Genomic DNA, 17,450 nt, shown 5'->3' with positions numbered 1-17,450 from the left:
TACCATTATTATTAATAATAACTAATGTTTATATTAATATTAATAATTATTAATAATTAATGATAGTTTATCATCTACATGGGTTCCCCTTATTATTATTAATAACAATAATAGTAATAAGGGGAATCCATGTAGACTGTAAACTCCCTCCTGTAGACTGTAAGCTCCTTGTGGGAAGGGATCACGTCCACCGACTCCATTGCATTGTACTTTCCCAAGTGCTTAGTACAGTGCTCTGCGTACAGTAAACACTCTTTAGGTACCGTTGATCAGTGGATTGATTGAAAGCAGGTTAGCAAACACATTGGCCAACTTGGACTTCCCAAGAGCTTAGTACAGTGTGCTGCACACAGTAAGCGCTCAATAAATGCGATTGAATGAATGAATGAATGAATTGGCTGGAAGGAAGGAAGGGAAGGGAAGAACGTTTTTAAAGAGGCAGGCTCCTGTTGCTGTCATCCAATATAACTGTTTGCTCCAAGAGTTATAACTTAAATCTCCACTTCCTCCTTGGAATGTCCCCATAACCCCAAGTGTGGGTTGTAAACAAAGGAAAGGCAGGGGAATGTCAATCAATCAGATTTATTGAGCTCTTACTGTGTGCAGAGCACTGTACTAAGCACTTGGGAATAATAATAATAATGGCATTTATTAAGCGCTTACTATGTGCAAAGCACTGTTCTAAGCGCTGGGGAGGTTCCAAGGTGATCAGTTTGTCCCACGGTGGGCTCACAGTCTTCATCTCCATTTTACAGATGAGGGAACTGAGGCCCAGAGAAGTGAAGTGACTTGCCCAAAGTCACACAGGTGACAAGTGGCGGAGCCGGGATTTGAACCCATGACCTCTGACTCCAAAGCCTGGGCTCTTTCCACTGAGCTACGCTGCAACACAGTCACTTAGAGAAGCAGCGTGGCTCAGGGGAAAGAGCTCGGAATTGGGAGTCAGAGGTCATGGGTTCTAATCCCGGCTCCACCAAGTCAGCTGTGTGACTTTGGGCGAGTCACTTAACTTCTCTGTGCCTCAGTTACCTCATCTGTAAAATGGAGACTAAGAATGTGAGCCCCACGTGGGACAACCTGATCACCTTGTATCCCCCCCCCAGCACTTAGTGCTTCTCACATAGTAAGTGCTTAACAAATACCATCATTATTATTATTGTGCTTTGTGTACCACCTAAAACCATCCAATTTGTTGGTTGGAATTGTTGCTGCTGGTGATGAAGAGGTGATGATGATGATGATGGCATTTATTAGGCGCTTACTATGTGCAAAGCACTGATCTAAGCACTGGGGAGTTTACAGGGTCATCAGATTGTCCCACGAGGGGCTCACAGTCTTAATCCCCATTTTACAGATGAGGTAACTGAGGCACAGAGAAGTTAAATGACTTGCCCAAAGTCACACAGCTGACAATTGGCAGAGGTGGAGGAACAGAAGGAGCAACTATGAAGGTTTTTGGAAAATCAGTGTGGCCTAGTAGAAAGAGCATGCGCCTGGGAGTACCTCATATGTAAAATGGGGATTAAGACTGTGAGCCTCATGGGGCACGTGAACTGTGTCCAATTTGATTATCTTGTCTCTACCCTAGAGCTTACTGCAGTTGTTGGGTGCTTGTACTTCCCAAGTGCTTAGTACAGTAAGCACTCAATAAATACGATTGAATGAATGCAGTGCGGGGCACATAGTAAACGCTGAACAAATGGCCATAAAAAACAAACGAACAAAATTTTCCTGGAGTGAAATTTTTACCCATCATTACTGACCCTTTCAATTTACCTAAATCTTAACCAGCCCAAAAAACAAGGTAGCCCCCATGGTGGAGATACCAGAAATGTCATGTATGAAATTTGACATGTTTTGGCTACTTGTTTCTTCAATCCATACAAAATTAGAAGCTAAAACCCAAAGGCAGAAGTTTGCCCATTTGCCCCTTTCAAGATGATAAAAAGAATAAAAGATGGCATTCTACTATGCCCAAAAACAAACTACAGGAAAGGGGAAAAAAAAAAGGCTTAGCCCTCCCCAACCAAGTGCATTCTAGAGCTAGAAGCAGCGTGGCTCAGTGGAAAGAGCCCGGGCTTGGGAGTCAGAGGTCATGGGTTCTAATCCCGGCTCCACCGCTTGTCAACTGGGTGAATTTGGGCAAATCGCTTAACTTCTCTGGGCCTCAGTGACCTCATCTGTAAAATGGGGATTTAGACTGTGAGCCCCCCGTGAGATAGCCTGATCACCTCCCCAGCACTTAGAACATGCTTTGCACATAGTAAGCGCTTAAGAAATGCCATCATTATTATTATTATTATTTGAGCCCTATGTGGGACAACCTGATTCATTCATTCATTCAATCGTATTTATTGGGCGCTTACTGTGTGCAGGGCACTGTACTAAGCACTTGGGAAGTACAAGTCAGCAACATGTAGAGACGGTCCCTACTCAACAGTGTGCTCACAGTCTAGAAGGGGGAGACAGACAACAAAACAAAACATGTTAACAAAATATAATAAAATAGTAAATATGTGCAACCTGATCACCTTGTATCCCCCCCCCCAGCGCTTAGAACAGTGCCTTTCACACAAAGTAAGTACTTAACAAATGTCATCATTATTATCAATGGGTGAAAGAAGGTAAATAAAATCTAGATAATCACACTAATGAAAGAGGAGCCACCCGTACTTTCTAGATCCGTGGGTCAAAGATAATCACTAAAATCTAGACAGCCACAATGAGGAAAGGGAACTGAGAGATTCTAGAAAGATCGAACACCAAGTCAGACAGGCAAATGGGATCTAGAAATAGTTAGAACATCTAGAGGGACATTGACTTTTGATGATTTTGAGTGACAGAAATAGGGTGATATTGAACCTGCCAAATTGAAATTAATCGTGGCTGGGGAAAAGCGCCAAAACGAGAAGGCAGAAACGAGCAGGTGAGCCCGTGCCCTCTCCAACTACCCAGCAAGGACTCTCGATAGTACGTGCCTCTGCTCTACTCTATCAAGATAGTGTTTTTTGCCGTTTTATGTTGTCTTTTTAGGTTCAAAGTAAGCAAGACAAGAAAGCCGCAACACCGCTTCCACCTTCAGGAAACTTTGCAAGCAGTCCTCGCCCCCCGTCCCCTCGCCCGCACGTGAATAATGCCGCCAGCAACGCGCCTTCGTCTGTAAACATTCCACGCTTCTACTTCCCCAAAGGCCTCCCCGATACCTGCACGAACCACGAACAGTCCCTAGCAAAAATCGAAGCCACCTTTGGGGAAATCGAGGATGAGAAATCGGACATCTACGAAATGGGGAAAGTTGCCAAGGTGATGTATGTTCCCCACCTCGGGAAGGGCATTCCCAACCGGACTCCATGCTTGTGTGAGTCAAGGCTGATTGCGATTGGGACGGAGCCACGCGTTGTTCGCCCTTCTAGACTGTGAGGCCTGTTGTTGGGTAGGGAACGTCTCTATATGTTGCCAAGTTGTACTTCCCAAGCGCTTAGTACAGTGCTCTGCACACAGCAAGCGCTCAATAAATACGATTGATGGATTGATTGTGCGGAGAAAATGGCTGGAAGCTGGGGGAACTGAGTCCTGAAAAATTATCGTGGCAGTCCCGCTGGGTATATGTAGGTGGATTGGAAATGAAAGAGGGGGATGCTGAAAAGGCTTAGGGCTTTAAGGGAAATTAATCGTTTGCTTTGGTCCGAAAAATGAACTCATCCATTTTAATCCCTTTGGACTTTATAATAGTAATAATGATGGGATTTATTAAGCGCTTACTATGTGCAAAGCACTGTTCTAAGCGCTGGGGGGTTACAAGGTGATCAGGTTGTCCCACGGGGGGCTCGCATTCTTAATCCCCATTTTCCAGATGAGGGAACTGAGGCCCAGAGAAGTGACGTGACTTGCCCAGGGTCACACAGCTGACAATTGGCAGAGCTGGGATTTGAACCCACGACCACTTTCTCCAAAGCCCGGGCTCTTTCCACTGAGCCACGCTGCTTCTCTATGCTGCACTTTATGTGCTGAGGCTTAGGAGGAAAGGGAGAACCGTGAGGAGCTGTGAAAAAGATTATTGGGAGAAGAAAGAAAGAAAGAAAGAAAAGTAGCCTGTTCCCCTTTTATTGTATGCTTCCCCAAACCCTCCTAGGACATTGGGAAATAATAGAATGCCTTTTATAGATGATGGTTTCCAATCATCAGTAACTGCCATCTAGTTCCACTTTCTCCGGTTATCTTTTAGGAGACTTTTAGACATCTTCTACTGCCCCCTGGCAATCAATTCTGAATAAACGGTGCCGTTTGAATAGATTCCCATAACGGATTTCTTTTACAAGTTAAGCTGTTGTGGTTTTCCCCTCACGATGCAGGCTTTAAAGCAAGAGCAAGCTAAGAATAGGGCTAAAGAACAGCCCACTGCCCTAGTCATTAAGCATCTCCCCCTTCTAGACTGTGAGCCCGCTGTTGGGTAGGGACCGTCTCTATATGTTGCCAGCTTGGACTTCCCAAGTGCTTAGTACAGTGCTCTGCACACAGTAAGCGCTCAATAAATATGACTGAATGAATGAATGTGCCAGGAACTCTACTAAGCGCTGAGGTAGATACAAGCTAATCGGGTTGGACACATGTCCGTTGTTGGGTAGGGACCGTCTCTATATGTTGCCAGCTTGGACTTCCCAAGCGCTTAGTACAGTGCTCTGCACACAGTAAGTGCTCAATAAATATGATTGAATGAATGAATGTGCCAGGAACTCTACTAAGCACTGAGGTAGATACAAGCTAATTGGGTTGGACACAGTTCATGTCCCATATCCGTTGTTGGGTAGGGACCGTCTCTATATGTTGCCAACTTGGACTTCCCAAGCGCTTAGTACAGTGCTCTGCACACAGTAAATGTTCAATAAATACGATTGAATGAATGAATGAGTGAATGTGCCGGGAACTCTACGAAGCGCTGAGGTAGATACAAGCTAATCGGATTGGACACAGTTCGTGTCTCATATCCGTTGTTGGGTAGGGACCGTCTCTATATGTTGCCAACTTGGACTTCCCAAGCGCTTAGTACAGTGCTCTGCACACAGTAAGTGCTCAATAAATACGATTGAATGAATGAATGAATGAATATGGGGCTCACAATCTTAATCCCTGTTTTACAGATGAGGTAGCTGAGGCACAGAGCAGTGAAATGACTTGCCCAAGGTCAAACAGCAGGCAAGAGGCAAAGCCAGGATTAGAATCCAGGTCCTCTGATTCCCAGGCTCGTGCTCTATCCATTAGGCCATTCTGCTTCTGAAGTTTTTACTTCAAGAGACCTGCTCCCTTGCTGATATCTCAGATAAGCAATAATCAATCAGTCATTCAGTGGTATTTATTGAGCACTTACTATGTTCAGAACACTGTACTAAGCGCTTGGGAGAGTTCAGTTCAACAGAGCAGACAAGTTGCCTGTCCACAGTGAGCTCACAGTCTAGGGGGGAAGACAGACATTAATATAAATGTTATAATATATGTTCATTTATTCTAATATTTCCCTCCTGATATATTTGTACTATTAATTGGGCAAGTCACTTAACTTCTCTGTGCCTCAGTTACCTCATCTGTAAAATGGGGATTAAGACTGGAAGCCCCCCATGGGACAAACTGATCACCTTGTAACCCCCCCCAGCACTTAAAACAGTGCTTTGCACATAGCGCTTAATAAATGCCATCATTATTATTATCATTATTACCATTCCGTAAGCCCGGTATGGGCAGGAATTGCCTCTATTGCTGAATTGTACTTCCCAAGCGCTTAGTACAGTGCTCTGCACACAGTAAGCGCTCAATAAATACGATTGAATGAATGAATGAAAGTGCTGTGGGGTTGAGGTGGGGGCGAATATCAAATGCCCCAAAGTCACAGATCCAAGTGCATAAACAATATCTATCGCCCGATGTGCTTATCACTCAACTAGGGAATTCTTACAGTTAGATCTTCCCACTTTCCTACCACCCAAAGAGGCAGCTGAGCTATTAAAAAAAAAGTCAAAAAGGCCTTTTCTTTCTCAGCCCGTCTATTTCTCCATTGCATCTTAGTTTACAATTCATCTTTGTTTGTGTTCGCAGGCCTGTGGCTGCCCTCTCTATTGGAAAGCGCCTATGTTCAATGCCGCAGGGGGAGAAAGGACGGGATTCGTCTCTGTACATTCATTTATAGCAATGTGGAGAAAGTAAGTATGTGAAAGCAGTCATTCTAGAACAAGGGGAGCTCATCTGACCCACTCTGGATTTGTCTGGGGTTTTTTTTCACCTATCGATCCCTTTCCCAGAAATAACTAGCAGCTTTTTGGACCCATTTCCCCTCCATTCCAGTCCTTACTCAGTAGCCATTTCCTCATGTCCATTACCTCAGCCAGTAAAGTGGAACTGTGGGAATTCTGATTTAATAATTATGCCCTCTCTTTAACTTTCTGGGGTGTGGTCACGCAGAAATGGAATCAGTTCTTTCATGGTGAAGTGGCTTGACGTGATCAGGCTTGCAATGTAGACGACTTTGGGCAAGCCAAATATGCAAGTGTTTGAGGTGATTCATCCTTTCTGACTAGGGCTAGAAAACCTGACAAAAATCCCCATATGACGAAGGGAAACTCCAGCCTGGTAACCCTCCGTGGAAAACACTCTACCCTGATTTTCCCGTGATCCAAATCTAGGATTAAATTCAGTTAACTTTAGTTGTTGCGAGGTTCTAGTTATAAGCCGCTGATGCCCTGCTTTGGACCGTGAATAGGCTGGTTAATCTGAGCTCCCTGAAGTACCTGGTGGTAGTAGAAATAATGGTGGTGGTGGTGGTAATAATAATAATAATAATAATGGTGGCATTTGTTAAGCGCTTACTATGTGCAGAGCACTGTTCTAAGCACCGGAGTAGTAAGTCGTCATAATAATAATAATAATGGCATTTATTAAGTGCTTACTATGTGCAAAGCACTGTTCTAAGCGTTGGGAAGGATACAAGGTGATCAGGTTGTCCCACGGGGGACTCGCAGTCTTAATCCCCATTTTCCAGATGAGGGAACTGAGGCACAGAGAAGTGAAGTGACTTGCCCAAAGTCACACAGCTGACAATTGGCGGAGCTGGGATTTGAACCCATGACCTCTGACTCCAAAGCCCATGCTCTTTCCATAGAAATAATGGTGGTGGTGGTAATAATAATAATAATAATAATAATAATAATGGCATTTGTTAAGCACTTACTATGTGCAAAGCACTGTTGTAAGTGCCGGAGTAGTAAGTCATCATCATCATCATAATAATAATAATAATAATGATGGCATTTGTTAAGCGCTTACTATGTGCAAAGCACTGTTCTAAGTGCCGGAGTAGTAAGTCATCGTAATAATAGTAATAATAATAATAATGGCATTTATTAAGCGCTTACTATGTGCAAAGCACTGTTCTAAGCGCTGGGAAGGATACAAGGTGATCAGGTTGTCCCACGGGGGACTCACAGTCTTAATCCCCATTTTCCAGATGAGGGAACTGAGGCACAGAGAAGTGAAGTGACTTGCCCAAAGTCACACAGCTGACAATTGGTGGAGCCGGGATTTGTACCCATGACCTCTGACTCCAAAGCCCGTGCTCTTTCCACTGACCCACACTGTATTTATTGAGTACCAACTTGATGCTGTTGGAACACTGTACTAAGCGCTTGGGAAGTATAGCAGCGTGGCTCAATGGGAAGAGCCCGGGCTTGGGAGTCAGAGGTCGTGGGTTCAAATCCCGGCTCCGCCACTTGTCAGCTGTGTGACTTTGGGCAAGTCACTTGACTTCTCTGTGCCTCAGTTACTTCATCTGTAAAATGGGGATTAAGTCTGTGAGCCCCATGTGGGACAACTTGATTACTTTGTATCTACCCCAGCGCTTAGAACAGTGCTTTGCACATAGTAAGTGCTTAATAAATGCCATCATTATTATTATTATTATAGCAGCGTGGCTCAATGGAAAGAGCCCGGGCTTGGGAGTCAGAGGTCATGGGTTCAAATCCCGGCTCCGCCACTTGTCAGCTGTGTGACTTTGGGCAAGTCACTTGACTTCTCTGCGCCTCAGTTACCTCATCTGTAAAATGGGGATTAAGACCGTGAGCCCCATGTGGGACAACCTGCTCACCTTGTATCCTCCCCAGCGCTTAGAACAGTGCTTTGCACATAGTAAGCGCTTAACAAATACCAACATTATTATTACTCTATTTATTTTACTTGTAAATATCTATTCTATGTATTTTATTTTGTTAGTATGTTTGGTTTTGTTCTCTGCCTCCCCCTTTTAGACTGTGAGCCCACTGGTGGGTAGGGACCGCCTCTATATGTTGCCAACTTGTACTTCCCAAGCGCTTAGTACAGTGCTCTGCACACAGTAAGTGCTCAATAAATACGATTGATTGGTTGATTGATTACAGAATAAAGATGCAGTATGTTCCCTTCCCACAAGGAGCTTGCACTTTAATGGGGGAGACAGCCGTAAAAATATTTACAACTAGAGAGATCACCCCTCCCTGGGGCGCACCTGGAGAGTTTCCAGTACTCTACCAGTCTCGACGATGAGAGGGAGCGTCGAGCATATCTATTCCATTCCCAGCTTGGATAGTGACTAGCAAGTAGCAGGCAATCTGCTACAAATCAAAACTCCCCTGTGCTGGGCAGCGGCGGCACGGGAGAGAGTCGAGGACGGAGACTCGAGTTTACCGCGCGGAAGGAAGCAACGGTAAACCGCTTCTGGATTTTTAGCAAGAAAACTCCATGGCTCCACTACCAGGATGATTGCAGGTGGAGAGAGGTGTCCGTGGAGTCGCTGTGGGTCGGAGACGACTCGACGGTGGAAGTCATCATCATCAATCGTATTTATTGAGCGCTTACTATGTGCAGAGCACTGTACTAGGCGCTTGGGAAGTACAAGTTGGCAACATATAGAGACGGTCCCTACCCAACAGTGGGCTCACAGCCTACAAGGGGGAGACAGAGAACAAAACCAAACATACTAACAAAATAAAAGAAATAGAATAGATATGTACAAGTAGAATAAATAGAGTAATAAATATGTACAAACACATATACATATATACAGGTGCTGTGGGGAAGGGAAGGAGGTAAGATGGGGGGGATGGAGAGGGGGACGAGGGGGAGAGGAAGGAAGGGGCTCAGTCTGGGAAGGCCTCCTGGAGGAGGTGAGCTCTCAGTAGGGCCTTGAAGGGAAAGACAAGTCAAGAGTGATCAAAATGAATGATTGAATAAACATATCTAGGAGCGTAAAGAATGGGTAGAATCAATCAATCATTTTTATTGAGCGCTTACCGTGTGCAGAGCACTGTACTAAGCACTTGGGAAGTACAAGTTGGCAACACATAGAGACGGTCCCTACCCACCAGTGGGCGAATACACACCAGAGTTGGCTGGGAGTTTCCTCTCCCCCTCCACCCCCTCTCCATCCCCCCCGCCTTACCTCCTTCCCTTCCCCACAGCATTCATTCATTCATTCAATCATATTTATTGAGCGCTTACTGTGTGCACAGCACTGTACTAAGCGCTTGGGAAGTACAAGTCAGCAACAGATAGAGACGGTCCCTACCCAACGACGGGCTCACAGTCTAGAAGGGGGAGACGGACGACAAAACAAAACATGCGGACAGGTGTCAAGTCGTCAGAACAAATAGAATTAAAGCTAAATGCACATCGTTAACAAAATAAATACAGTAGTAAATATGTACAAGTAAAATGAATAGAGTAATAAATCTGTACAAAATCTCCTTTCAAGCCCAGCCCATGCCGAGCTGGGCCGCTCCGGTGATAGAGAGGCAGCCCGTTATGTTTTGAGCTTCCTGCAGCAGTTTCATTGGGGATGGAACCCAAGAAGCCTGAGGGCGGGGTGGCCGGTCCACCCAAGGCCACTGTGCTGAACGCCAGGCTGGGCTCAGGGCCATGCCCAGTCCTACAGCCGCCCCGCTCTCCCCTCCGGACCACACGCGAACCTGTCCCTTCAGAGGGTCTGGGCCCACCCCGCCCTCCCAAGCCTCAGACACAGGTCAAGCCAGCCGCCATGCCCCCGCCACACAGAGGCAACCCGCAGGGGAGCAGCACCTGTATAGATGTTTGTACGGATTTATTACTCTATTTATTTATTTATTTTACTTGTACCTATTCTATTTATTTATTTTATTTTGTTAATGTGTTTTGTTTTGTTCTCTGTCTCAATCAATCAATCAATCAATCGTATTTATTGAGCGCTTACTATGTGCACAGCACTGTACTAAGCGCTTGGGAAGTACAAATTGGCATCACATAGAGACAGTCCCTACCCAACAGTGGGCTCACAGTCTAAAAGGGGGAGACAGAGAACAGAACCAAACATACCAACAAAATAAAATAAGTAGGATAGAAATGTACAAGTAAAATAAATAAATAAATGAATAAATAGAGTAATAAATATGTACAACCATATATACATATATACAGGTGCTGTGGGGAAGGGAAGGAGGTAAGACGGGGGGATGGAGAGGGGGACGAGGGGGAGAGGAAAGAAGGGGCTCAGTCTGGGAAGGCCTCCTGGAGGAGGTGGGCTCTCAGCAGGGCCTTGAAGGGAGGAAGAGAGCTAGCTTGGCGGATGGGTAGAGGGAGGGCATTCCAGGCCCGGGGGATGACGTGGGCCGGGGGTCGATGGCGGGACAGGCGAGAGCGAGGTACAGTGAGGAGATTAGCGGTGGAGGAGCGGAGGGTGCGGGCTGGGCAGTAGAAGGAGAGAAGGGAGGTGAGGTAGGAGGGGGCGAGGGGATGGACAGCCTTGAAGCCCAGGGTGAGGAGTTTCTGCCTGATGCGCAGATTGATCGGTAGCCATTGGAGGTTTTTGAGGAGGGGAGTAATATGTCCAGAGCATTTCTGGACAAAGATAATCCGGGCAGCAGCATGAAGTATGGATTGAAGTGGAGAGAGACACGAGGATGGGAGATCAGAGAGAAGGCTAGTGCAGTAGTCCAGACGGGATAGGATGAGAGCTTGAATTAGCAGGGTAGCGGTTTGGATGGAGAGGAAAGGGCGGATCTTGGCAATGTTGCGGAGCTGAGACCGGCAGGTTTTGGTGACGGCTTGGATGTGAGGGGTGAACGAGAGAGCGGAGTCGAGGATGACACCAAGGTTGCGGGCTTGTGAGACGGGAAGGATGGTAGTGCCGTCAACAGAGATGGGAAAGTCAGGGAGAGGACAAGGTTTGGGAGGGAAGACAAGGAGCTCAGTCTTCGACATGTTGAGCTTTAGGTGGCGGGCGGACATCCAGATGGAGATGTCCTGTAGGCAGGAGGAGATGCGAGCCTGGAGAGAGGGGGAGAGAGCAGGGGCAGAGATGTAGATCTGGGTGTCATCAGCGGAGAGATGATAGTTGAAGCCGTGGGAGCGAATGAGGTCACCAAGGGAGTGAGTGTAGATTGAGAACAGAAGGGGACCAAGCACTGAACCTTGGGGAACCCCCACCGTAAGAGGATGGGAGGGGGAGGAGGAGCCTGCAAAAGAGACTGAGAAAGAACGACCGGAGAGATAAGAGGAGAACCAGGAGCGGACGGAGTCTGTGAAGCCAAGGTCAGATAACGTGTGGAGGAGAAGGGGGTGGTCCACAGTGTCAAAGGCAGCTGAGAGGTCGAGGAGGATTAGGACAGAGTATGAGCCCCCTTCTAGACTGTGAGCCCACTGTTGGGTAGGGACCGTCTCTAGATGTTGCCAGCTTGTACTTCCCAAGCGCTTAGTACAGTGCTCTGCACACAGTAAGCGCTCAATAAATACGATTGAATGAATGAATGATGGGATTGTAGATAACAGCCTAATGCACTGAAGATAAAATTCCTCTCTCCATGGAGCCATTCCTTGAAGTTAAAGTGGTGAGATGAGGGAACTGAGACACGGAGAGGTTGAGTGACTTACCCAAGTTTATTACTCTATTTATTTAGTTTATTTGTGCATATTTATTCTATTTATTTAATTTTGTTAATATGTTTTGTTTTGTTGTCTGTCTCCCCCTTCTAGACTGTGAGCCCGCTGTTGGGTAGGGACCGTCTCTCTATGTTGCCAACTTGTACTTCCCAAGCGCTTAGTACAGTGCTCTGCACACAGTAAGCGCTCAATAAAAAATAAATAAATAATAAACAGCAGGCAAGCAGTGGAGCTACGATTGGAATATGGGCCTCCTGACTCCCTAGTCCTTTGATCTTTCCCCAAAATCATGGTACCGAATGCCCAGAGAGAAGAGATTGAAAAGTGAGAGGCAACTGACGATGTTCTGAATGACGTAGCTCAGTGTGGGAATATGTAAACTGGGGGGCTGAGGGCTATAATGGGGATATTCAATAAACAGGATGATCTGAGTGGATCTACTCATTCAATCGTATTTATTGAGCGCTTACTGTGTGCAGAGCACTGTACTAAGCGCTTGGGAAGCCCAAGTTGGCAACATAGAGAGACGGTCCCTACCCAACAGTGGGCTCACAGTCTAGAAGGGGAAGACAGACAACAAAACAAAACATATTAACAAAATAAAATAAATAGAAGAAATATGTACAAATAAAATAAATAGAGTAATAAATACGTACAGACATATATACATATATACAGGTGCTGTGGGAGGGGAAGGAGGTAAGCGGGGGATAGGGAGGGGGAGGAGGGGGCTCAGTCATTCATTCAATCGTATTTATTGAGCACTTCCTGCTTGCAGAGCACTGTACTAAGCACTTGGGAAGTCCAAGTTGGCAACATAGAGAGACAGTCCTTACCCAACAGCGGGCTCTCAGTCTAGAAGGGGGAGACAGACAACAAAACAAAACATATTAAAAAAATAAAATAAATGGAAGAAATATGTACAAATAAAATAAATAGAGTAATAAATACCTACAGACATATATACATATATACAGGTGCTGTGGGGAGGGAAAGGAGGTAAGGCGGGGGAATGGGGAGGGGGAGAAGGGAGAGAGGAAGGAGGGGGCTTAGTCTGGGAAGGTCTCCTGGAGGAGGAGGATCTACAAGCCAGGTCTTTGGTTCCAGACAGTATGGAGATGGTAGAGTGTGGACATCTAGACTGTAAGCTCATTGTAGGCAAGGGAACCACCTCCACTCCATCGTCTTGTATGCTCCCAAGTGCTTAGCACAGTGATCTGCACAATAGTAAGTGCCTAATAAATATGACTATTGATCGATTGATTTCTGAACTGAAGGATTAAAGCAGTAGCATTCACCAGACTGCAGGGAAAGAACTGCTGTTCCTGCTTCATCTAAAGAAGGGAGGGTTTTGTTTTTCTCCGCTAAGCCGAAAAGAGAATATTAGGGACATAAGTGTAAGGTGAAATGGCAAGGTTTTTTTTTAGGTCATTCTGGAAAACGTCCCATAAATCCATGTGGAAGGAGAACTACTCCAGGGTTTTTTTCATTTTTAAAAATCCATAAAAAAATCCATGTGTCTCATGTCTCATGTTCTGGTGCTTTAAGTTCCCTCTAGTGGTAGTTTATATTTTAACAATTCTCCGAACAAAAAATAACCGTACCTCCACACAGGTATCTGTATTTTTGGAGAAAAATAACGAAGCCTGTTGATTTAAGTTAGCAGGCCAATTATCCTCTGAAAATGTGTTCGTTTCTTCGATTTTTAAAAACGCGCCCTTTGCACATAGTGCAGGGGGGTGGGTGCGGCTACAGTGAGTTAAAGCCTTTAATTAAAACACATAAAACAACTTGCGGCAGATAATAAAACTGTATTAAATGTCGTGACATATACAAGAAAGGCTATCTGGCTCCCGTAATTGGTTTTATTCCAGCTTGCAAAAATAACAGTGACAAATACAAAAGTCAAGAAGATAAAGGAAATTAATTTGGCTCCCATCAGGATGGCAGTGTCTGGAAGACAAGTCCCTATGGTTTTACTGTGAGAGGCCAAGTTTTTCGCCCACTTCACAATTGGTCTTTTTGTAAGGGGGAACAGAATTTTGTCCCAGATTTCCATGGTTTGCCACAGGTTACCCCAAATATCCATTGCTCTCTTCAACCCAGGAGTTCCCATGAGCACTGATGCCTCTAGCCATGATTGACACTCCCTTTCTCCTCCTACCCCTTCATCCCTGCCCCCACAACAGTCATCTTTCTGCTGTTGTTATGCTCCACTAAGTTCTGTTGGTGGATAAAGTCCATCCCTTGATGGCTTTTTCCTCTACGAGTGGTTTTCCACAGCCCTGCCCTGGCCAAACATCAGTATTTTTCCTCCCTTATCTATTCCATAAACCTGAAGAATAATAATCGTACCTGTTAAGCACTTACCATGTGTCAAGCACCATTATAAGCACTGAGGTAGATGATACCTGTTAAGCACTTACCATGTGCCAAGCACCATTATAAGCACTGAGGTAGACACAAGGTAATCCCATATGTAAAATCCCCATTTTACAGATGAGGTAACTGAGGCCCAGAGAAGTGAAGTGACTTGCCCAGGGTCACACAGCAGATGCGTGGCAGAGCTGAGATTAGAACCCAGGTCCTTCTGACTCCTGTGCTCTATCTGCTAAGCCACGCTGCTTCTCTCTTCTTCCCTTATAATTCTCTCTTTATGCCTTAATTTCGTCCACCCCTTCTCCACTCGCTGGAAAACGTCTCCTCTAAGAAAAAGATCCCATCAACCCTCACTCCCATTTTCCCAGTGGGTTGATCCCACTGTTTTTGGCTAAATGTCAGCACATGATCCCCATACTCCTCTTCAGCAGATATGGGTACCCCCACCAGTCTCTTCACTGGACCTCAGTCTCATCTCTCTCACTGTCGAACCCTCGTGCCCTCGCCCCTCCCTGGAACTCCCTCCCCTTTCTCAATAATAATAATTATGGTATTTGTTAATCGCTTACTATGTGCCAGGCACTGTTCTAAGCCCTGATATCCAATGGACCACCACTCTCCCCATTTTGAAAGCCCTATTAAAATTATATCTCCTCCAGGAAGCCCTCCCTAACTAATCTCTCCTCTCCCCACCATATCTTCCCCCCCATTCTACATCGTCTATAATAATAATAATAATAATGGCATTTATTAAGCGCTTACTATGTGCAAAGCACTGTACTAAGTGCTGAAGCACTGTACTAAGAGCTGAAGCACTGTACTAAGCACTGAGCACTGTACTAAGCACTGTCTATGCTTTTGCATCTGTATCCCTAAGCACTTAATTACCCACTCCACCTCCTCCAACAGCATTTATGCGCGTATACTTATACTCTGTTTCTTCCCCTACTTTATTTTAATGTCCACTATACCTACTAGATTGTGAGCTCCTAGGGCAGGAATCACGTCTATCTATACTATCGTTGTACTCTCCCAGGTGCTTAGTGCAGTCCTCTGTATATGGTCTAATATATATGATGGCATTTTGTTAAGCGCTTACTATGTATAAAGCACTCTTCTAAGTACTGGGAGGGATACAAGATGATCAGGTTGTCCCACGTGGGGCTCACAGTCTTAATCCCCATTTTACAGATGAGGTAACTGAGACTCAGATAAGTGAAGTGACTTGCCCAAAGGTCACACAGCAGACAAGTGGCGGGGTAGGGATTCGAACCCATGACCTCTGACTCCCAAGCCCGGGCTCTTTCCACTGAGCCACGCTGCTTCTCTGTGTTCTAATAATAATAATAATGGCATTTATTAAGCACTTACGATGTGCAAAGCACTGTACTAAGCACTGGGAAGGTTACAAGGTGATCAGGTTGTCCCATGGGGGGGGCCCACAGTCTTAATCCCCATTTTACAGATGCGGTAACTGAGGCTCAGAGAAGTGAAGTGACTTGCCCAAAGTCACACAGCTGACAAGTGCTGGAGCCGGGATTTGAACCCATGACCTCTGACTCCAAAACCCGAGCTCTTTCCACTGCGTCACGATAGAACACAGTCCTGGGAGTCAGAAGGACTTGGATTCCAATCCTAGCTCTGCCACTTGTCTGCTGTGTGACCTCGGGCAAGTCACTTCACTTCTCTGTGCCTCAGTTACCTCGTCTGTAAAATGGGGATTAAGACTGTGAGCCCCACGTGGGACAACCTGATCACCTTGTATCCTCCCCAGTGCTTAGAACAGTGCTTTGCACATAGTAAGCGCTTAATAAATGCCATCATTATTATTATTATTATCTAAAAAATGGAGATTAAGACCGGGAGCCCCAGGTATCGACCGCGGCGCTTTGTGTAGTCCCTGCTACTTAGTAAGATCTTAACGAATATGTTATAAACAACTCAAATACCACTGGTTGATTGATTGAAAGGTGCTAGCACAGAGATCTGTAAAATGCATTCTCTGGATGAAAATGCCAAGCCCACTGGGTTACAGATGGAAGTGTTTTGGGGGTTTCAGCTTCTGTTGGAACCTGATTTTGTGCCTAATTTCTCATTCCCCACACCCCCCACCCCACACCCCCCTGGAAACCAGCTCCTGGGCATAGTCAGCCGTCAAAAAGTTCTGGCCGTAGATTCTGAGGCTCTGAATCTGGATGTGTCCCTGTTATTTTTGTGGGAGGCTGCCAGGCAAAAAGATTTCAATCTCATTTCTTTTGCCTTCTTTTAATTTAATTGCTAGCATAATCACTGCCCAGATCATCCCACCAAAATAACAGAATGCCATCTCGTTACTGAGATGTTCCTTTGACGGAATCAAGGGCGTGGAAAATCTGCACGGTTAATAACTGGAAAGAAACAAGTTGATCCTTGAAATAATTGGCCTTGAGGTCAAACTGAAGTTACAGAGTTGGCTGATCAGTGACTCTAGTGGGAGTACTTGCTTTTCACAGACTTTTGTTTCTTTTTCAGATTGCTTTATAACTACCACGATGATGCATCTAAGTTTGTCTCTCTTCTAGCAAAACCCAACTGCAACTATCTTGAGCAGGAAGATTTCATCCCGTTGCTTCAAGTAATCGTCCCTTCCGATCTGGGGTTTGCTTAAGGCTGGAGGAGATGCCGGGGGCGGGGGGCACGTGAGAAAGTTGTAAGGCTCCCGGGCTAATTGGGGCTCTTTGCTGACTGAAGAATAGAGCAGTTCCCCAGTCAGCTCCACAAATATTTTTTTATGGTGTCTAAGTGCTATGTGCCAAGTGTCAATACATCAGGCATATTTATTGAGTACGTACTATGAGCAGAGCACTTGGGAGAGTGCAATGCAGCAGAATTAGCAGACACATTCCCTGCCCATAACGAGCTTACAGTCTAGAGGGAGAGACGGACGTTAAGATGAAAAATAAGTAATTTATAATATATAAATTAAAGATGTGTACGTAAGAGTTGTGGGGTTGTGGGCGGGGCGAATATCAGATGTCCAAATAACGATAATGATGGCATTTATTAAGCACTGTTCTAAGCGCTGGGGATGCCATAGACCCAAGTGCATAGACAACGCAGAAGGGAGAGTGAGTCGGGAGAAAGAGGGCTTCATTGGGAAAGGC

At 45.5% G+C, this 17,450-nt stretch overlaps 1 protein-coding gene across 3 annotated transcripts in view; it reads left to right on the top strand.

Annotated features, from left to right (window-relative positions):
• The window catches only part of PPP2R3A (protein phosphatase 2 regulatory subunit B''alpha), a 140,192-nt gene that overhangs the window by 37,500 nt on the left and 85,242 nt on the right, over positions 1-17,450 (top strand). For all 3 annotated transcript variants that reach the window (XM_038749836.1, XM_038749842.1, XM_038749841.1), the window contains exons 2-4: positions 3,034-3,303; positions 6,088-6,191; positions 16,819-16,921. In XM_038749836.1, the coding sequence (XP_038605764.1) occupies positions 3,034-3,303; positions 6,088-6,191; positions 16,819-16,921 (477 nt within the window). The remainder of the gene's footprint in view (positions 1-3,033; positions 3,304-6,087; positions 6,192-16,818; positions 16,922-17,450) is intronic.

Source organism: Tachyglossus aculeatus, chromosome 1, assembly GCF_015852505.1.
Source record: "Tachyglossus aculeatus isolate mTacAcu1 chromosome 1, mTacAcu1.pri, whole genome shotgun sequence".
Classification (NCBI taxonomy): domain Eukaryota; kingdom Metazoa; phylum Chordata; class Mammalia; order Monotremata; family Tachyglossidae; genus Tachyglossus; species Tachyglossus aculeatus.
The sequence above is the reverse complement of the archived record's forward strand: the minus strand, read 5'-3'. Positions and strand labels throughout refer to the sequence as shown.